This window comes from Mesocricetus auratus, unplaced genomic scaffold (assembly GCF_017639785.1).
Source record: "Mesocricetus auratus isolate SY011 unplaced genomic scaffold, BCM_Maur_2.0 Super-Scaffold_100007, whole genome shotgun sequence".
Lineage (NCBI taxonomy): Eukaryota > Metazoa > Chordata > Mammalia > Rodentia > Cricetidae > Mesocricetus > Mesocricetus auratus.
In genome coordinates this window covers 40,063,163-40,069,162 of record NW_024429191.1, presented here as the reverse complement: position 1 = coordinate 40,069,162, position 6,000 = coordinate 40,063,163, and the positions used below count along the sequence as shown (strand labels likewise).

General features: G+C 49.0%; 1 protein-coding gene across 2 annotated transcripts in view; it reads right to left on the bottom strand.

Annotated features, from left to right (window-relative positions):
- Positions 1 to 1,084: 1,084 nt before the first annotated feature.
- The window catches only part of Map2k3 (mitogen-activated protein kinase kinase 3), a 21,036-nt gene continuing 16,120 nt past the window's right edge, over positions 1,085 to 6,000 (bottom strand). For both annotated transcript variants that reach the window (XM_040748789.1, XM_040748788.1), the window contains exons 10-12: positions 3,643 to 3,782; positions 2,702 to 2,747; positions 1,085 to 2,139 (exon numbers count right to left, since the gene is read on the bottom strand). In XM_040748789.1, the coding sequence (XP_040604723.1) occupies positions 2,056 to 2,139; positions 2,702 to 2,747; positions 3,643 to 3,782 (270 nt within the window). In that variant the 3' untranslated portion in view covers positions 1,085 to 2,055. The remainder of the gene's footprint in view (positions 2,140 to 2,701; positions 2,748 to 3,642; positions 3,783 to 6,000) is intronic.

Below are 6,000 nucleotides of genomic sequence, written 5' to 3'. Positions count from 1 at the left end.
TTTATCCTGTGGGTGTTCATTATACTCCACGCCCGGCCAGGAGGGTTTCTCTTTCATTATTTATTCAACAAAAGTTGACCAAGTCCCCTTACAAATTGGCAGTTTTCTCTCACAGAGATACAGTGGCGAGTCACATCTGCCCTGATGACGCTGAGCCTGGTGGGCCACTGTCCTATAAGACCTCCCTAAGGTATTGACAGGAAAATGGGATGGGTGGGGCCGGCCCATGCAGACCTCTGGGATGAGAACCAACCTTGTATCTAAAGGTAAGAGACTCGGTGAAGCTACGAAAGCTGAACCAGGGTCGTTATTGCAGATTCTATGCTCTCTCAGGCAAACTGAAGCCCTGCCCTGCTGACTCTCCCCCATAGTCCACCTATGCCTTAAGTCACACTCCAATCTCCTGGCTTGGGCATGAGCTCCTCCCGAGTCAGTAATAACTCTCCAGAGGACTATAGCTCTGGATCTACATTTGTCAAGCTGGGAGAAGCTACCAGGTCCTACTGCCCCAAATACTATATGGACACAAGTCCTTTAGGATGTTAACCAAACACCCGAATCTGTAAGTGCCTAAGACCACACACACATTCCTGCTTACAGGAGGATAGGGGCTGTGAGGTCTCTGTCCCAGTCCACACCTCAAGAAGCACAGGGCTATACTGCCTAGCAAGAGCTTTATACCAAGCAGCACCTGGAAGCCTTCTTCTAGGTACCACTAGCTGCCCTGGGCCTCAACTGACTCTGAGTCAGTGCTGGGAGCTCTCTGGGCACATGGTCTCATCTGTAGGAGGAGACAGCACAGTGCAATCAGTGTGGAAGCGGCCACTTGCACCCAGTCCCTCTCTACTTCTGGCTATCAGCAGACTTTGATGGTACTGAGTCAGTAGGGATCTAGCCTGGATAGCCACGGAAGGAACTGTGTCCTCCCCTGAATTTGTGGCCAGCCAAGTACAAGACCTTGGTGAGTTGGCAGCCTCCAGATCACAGGCATGCTGTCCTGGCATAGTCCCAAAGTAAGGATTCTGCCTAGGGTCCCACAACTCCCCAAGAAAGAGTAGGCTTGTCAAAGTCAGTCTCACACAGGTTTTTTTGTTTGTTTGTTTGTTTTTTAATTAAAACAGCAATAGGTTCCTGCCCAGAGAAAGGCTGGGATAGGCAGGCCTTTCTTCACAAAAATATATTTTATTTCTTTTTTTAAAAACACCTCCAAAGTAAACCTATTAGCTCCCATGAGCTGGACACACTTGGAGAGTTGATATGGCTCCTGTGGTGGCCTTGTGCAAAGAGCTTGAGCCATCCTGTAGACTCCAGCCTGAGCACAGGGGTAGCTGTGATCCTGCTGGTACCTAGGGTTAAGTGACCAGCTTCAAACCATGCAAGAAAAACCAGCGACACCCACAAAGCAAAAGGCAACAAGGATAATAGTTTAAAAAGAAAGGCAGATACCACTAGAGGTGGCGGCTAGGGGCTAGGTCAGTGTGCCCCCTAGAGGCCATTGACCAGTGCTGGGTGAAGGCCTTAGGCAGCTCAACACATCTCCCAGGAAAGTCTTAGGGGATTCACATGGCTCATCCCCATAGTGTGTCCTCAGCACCCAAGACAGGATAGAGACGTCCCTGATCCAGGCCAGTGTACAAAGTTCATTCAGTCGTGATTTAAAATATATATACAACCTGGGTGGCATCCAGGACAGTGCCAAGGCTATGGCCTGTCCACAGAAGCACCAGCTGCCTCCTCTTCAAGAGGCAACAGCATCTGCGGGGAAGGGGGGTACACAGGCCCCTCTAAATTCATCCCTTGGGTGGAAGCCTGAGACCCTGGGAGCAGCAACAGCAGAGGCACTATAAGGCCCACACGGGCCTGGCTGGAAGCCCCCTGAGGTCTGATTCTTTGGCACTTGGGAGAGCTAGTTGCCAAGCCAGATAGGAACAACCCCCTCAATTTCTCCTGGAATGCCCAGGACCAGAATGGCAGTAGCTTATGGCTGTAGGTAAGTGCTGCCCCAGCAGAGGGGTATGGGATGCTGGCAGACCAGTGAGATCCCAGGTCAGTCCCCTATGAATCCTCTCCCAGGATCTCCTTCACAAAGGCAGCAATGTCCGTCTTCTTAGTTTTGTGCAAGGTGAAGAAAGGGTGTTCCTGGTAGGAAACAGAGGCACAATTTCTGGGGGTGAAGGGGTACAGGAGGAGGTATAAAGGGGAGGTCCCCCCAAAGCCTGATCCACCCCCAGCATGGTCCTCCTGCCTGACCAACTCCTGCTGATCCTTCTAGGACCACTACCCCTAGAAGCCCTCCAAAACCATCAGGTCTTGTGATGCTGCCCCACCCTCCTGTAGTAGTTCCCCCTCCACACAAACATCTCTTCTCAAGAGAACCAGGCCTCTGTTCTACAGATCCTCCACCCTTCCTTCATCAGTAAAAAGTCAATATCCATCCTTCCGGTCTCAGTTCAAATGGCATCTCCTCTAGGAAGCTTTCTCTGATGCCACAGTGACTCCTCTGCCCTATTGTCACAGCACTGTGCATCTTTCCACACGGCTTGGGTTGAGTGTGTGAGCAAAGGAGAAACTATAGAAGTGTGCACAGGAACTAGGCACGAAGAGCTGCCCCTCCACCCTCGATGAAACCCTCTTCCAGATAGCCCCACCCAGCCACTACACAGCACAGGGGGCAGGGCAGGCGCTTCCCATGCACACTCACCATCAGCTCCAGGTAGCTCATGCGCTCTGCAGGGTTCTTCCTTAGGCTAGGAAAGAAGGCAGTGAAGCCAGGCTCACACGGAGGAAGCGAATCTAGACAGGCTGGGCTTGCCCCCATTAAGCAGCATACTCCTGGGGCTCAGAGAAGGAGTGAGACTGTCTGGGGGTGCCACAAAGTGGCTTGGGATCCATGGGTGCAAACTAGTCTTACAGCAACTTTCCCTGCCTCTTGGAGTCAGTTGTCTCCATACTGATCCAGACTATGTCCATGACACCAACCCCGAAATGCTCTGCCTAACAATCACATACTAGATCATCCTTTATCAGATGGGAAGACTTCAGTCAACGGCTCTGGAGCATCAGGGTCCAATCAGAAAGGGTCAAACTAATCAATGAGCCTTTGCTACTGGCCTCATCTGCTTTCAGCTTGTCTTTTTTTCTACTAAGAAACTTTGTCTTGTTTTCTGAGCACCTCTTGGCCCACAACGCACAAACATTGGTTTGCTCTCACTAGTTTCTTCTTAAAAATGTATTTTCTAAATCTCTTTTGTAACCCCAGAGTTATTTACAAGAATCTGCTTTTACTTTCCATGTGGTTACTCAATTATGGTTAGAGAACAGTCTGTATAATTGCTTTTTTTTTATTCTTTTGTAACTTTAAGCACGATTTTTATAAAGCTTCCATGGACATTCTGTAATTTGGTAAAAACTTCTAGGCACCAATGAAAGCAGACTTCATTATGCACTTTAATCTTCCATAATATACATTATCACACACACACTGTTCCTCCCTTCTTTGAGTCTACCCGATACATCCTTTTCAGGGAAGTCTAAACTGAAACCTCCCACTGGGGCTCAGGTTTTGTCCACGCTGTTGTCACTACATCCTCCCTTTTGATACCATGTAGCTCAAGGAGGAGAGGACACAACCCAGACACTTACCACTGGCTAGTGAAGTCCACAAACTCAGGGGAGAACTTGTCAGCTGGGAGCTGTGGGGATGGTTCCTCCACCACCTGCTTCAGCTGCTGGAACGGGGTCCCCCAAGACTCATAAGGGAATCGCAGAATGGCCATCTCAATCTGCAATAGGGGCAGCAGAGTGAGCAGGCTACAGACATCATATGACCCACACTTTGTACCCAGAAGCACAGAGTGGAAGGGACCAGTGGTGCTGTCACTGACTGCCCTCACACCTAGCAGTAGGCCAGCTACTGGGATGCCAGTATGCAGGTCCTCTGACTAGACTACGTTTGATCACCACTGTCTTTTCAAACAATCTAAAACTGGAAGATTTTCATCTAACAACTTGGGTTCCAGACAGTGTGCCAGACATGAGGAGTGCCAGCCACAGACACCTTCTCACAAGGCAGCGGTCAGCAGAGTACCTCACTGTGTCCAGTCCTAGTCCCTAGTGGCCCCAGCCACTCCCTCTCCAATACCTCCCTACCACAGACTTTAGTAGTCAGGGCCACCTATCTAGCTGTTGCTTTTGATAGTGGGGACAAGAGAGTCAGACTCTCCTGTGTGGATACCTCCTCACTGGTATGGCAGGCTGTAACCACCATAAGGAATAGAAGAGACGCCATTCAGACAAATGCAACTGGCACCAGTTAGAACACTAAAAACAAGCTCGGAAAGGGCTTTCCTGTCAGTCCCCAGGCCTTTCCAGCCAATATGAGAACAGCATGCTGGGAGGAGAGTGTGTGTCACCTTGTGTGTCTGTCCACAGGACAGAACTGTGCAGACTCAGTACTGCCACAGCATTTCCAGAATCTACGGTAGGGCCTCTCTGCAGACTACGCAAGAGAAAGCTCAGTGGCACCCATATACCTAATTTAATGATAAATTAAAACTGCCTCATCAACAAAGATGCATAAGGCATCTATCACAGGAAATTATTTACAAGAAGACTGACTAGCCTCTGGAGGCAGCCCCTCTGTAACAGCTGAACTGTCTGGGAGACCAGTGGAAATGGTGACACCACTCAGATCCTTCCTGGCTGAGAACCTTCCTGAGTGTGACCTGTGTATGTGAGGGTAACCCCTTGTGTTCTGAGACAGAAAATGTGTGTGCCCAGAGCTCCCCAGGCCAGAGCCCACTGAGGGGAATACTGTGCGGCTGCTCCCTGGTATGGCAGCGTTTTAAGTGGAAATGCTGGGCCAAAGATAAACATGAATGGTGGACCTAAAGGAATAGGTTCTAGAAAATCTAGAAGACAGCCTAAGCCTTGCTCCTATTTCTGCAGCCTGAAAAGCTATTGTAAAACCTTGGTCTCAGCCTTCAAGATAAAGCCTCTTTAAAAATAACAAACTGGCCGGGCAGTGGTGGCGTACGCCTTTAATCCCAGCACTCGGGAGGCAGAGGCAGGCGGATCTCTGTGAGTTCAAGGCCTGGCTGGACCAATAACCTCCAAAACAATACAGAGAAACCCTGTCTCGTAAAAACCAAAAAAAAAAAAAAAAAAAAAAACTGTCCTACTTGAAAGCCACGCAATAAACCATGGGAAGTCTCAAAACAACTAGATATGAGGTAACCAAGAAAATGGGCAGCATATTGTGGTAACCGTGACCCCTGGTGGTCAGAATGTCTCTTTTTGTTAAAGGTCATTGCAACTACAGATACATTGTTCTTGCTATATCAAGAACTAAGGTACCAGGGCATTTTCCGCACACAAGTGCAGTAGAAAAGTGCCCTATCTTCAAAGAATTCAACTTCATTGTAACATTATTCTGGCTAGTTTTATGTCAACTCCACACAAACTAGGGTTATTTGGGAAGAGGGAACCTCAATTAAGAAAAGCTCCCCACCAGATTGGCCTGTAAGCAAGCCTGAGCATTTTCTTGATTGATGATTGATGTGGGAGGCCCCAGATCACTGCAGGTATTCAACTCAACCTCTGGGCTGGTGGTCCTAGGTGATGTAACGACACAGGGCCAGCAAGCCAGGAGCAGCAAGCCAGTAAACAGCACTCCTCCATGGCTCCTGCTTTATTTAGTTCCCACCTCCAGGTTCCTGCCCTGACTCCCCTCAGTGAAGGGGTATGACCTGAGAGCTATAAGCCAAAATTAACCCTTTCCTCCCCAGGTTTTGGTTATTATGTTTTCTCACATCAATAGGTGAATTAAAACTCTTGAGAGGCAGTTCAAGAAGGCAGAGGTCCATCCCTACACCTGGACCTAGATTTATCTGTACAACTCAATCCTAATAGCCTGGCCCCTGTCCCTCCCTCCAAGTCAAGGATCCTTTCAGCCTTCACAAGACCAGGATACAGAGCCTCACCCTACAGAACCTAAGCATG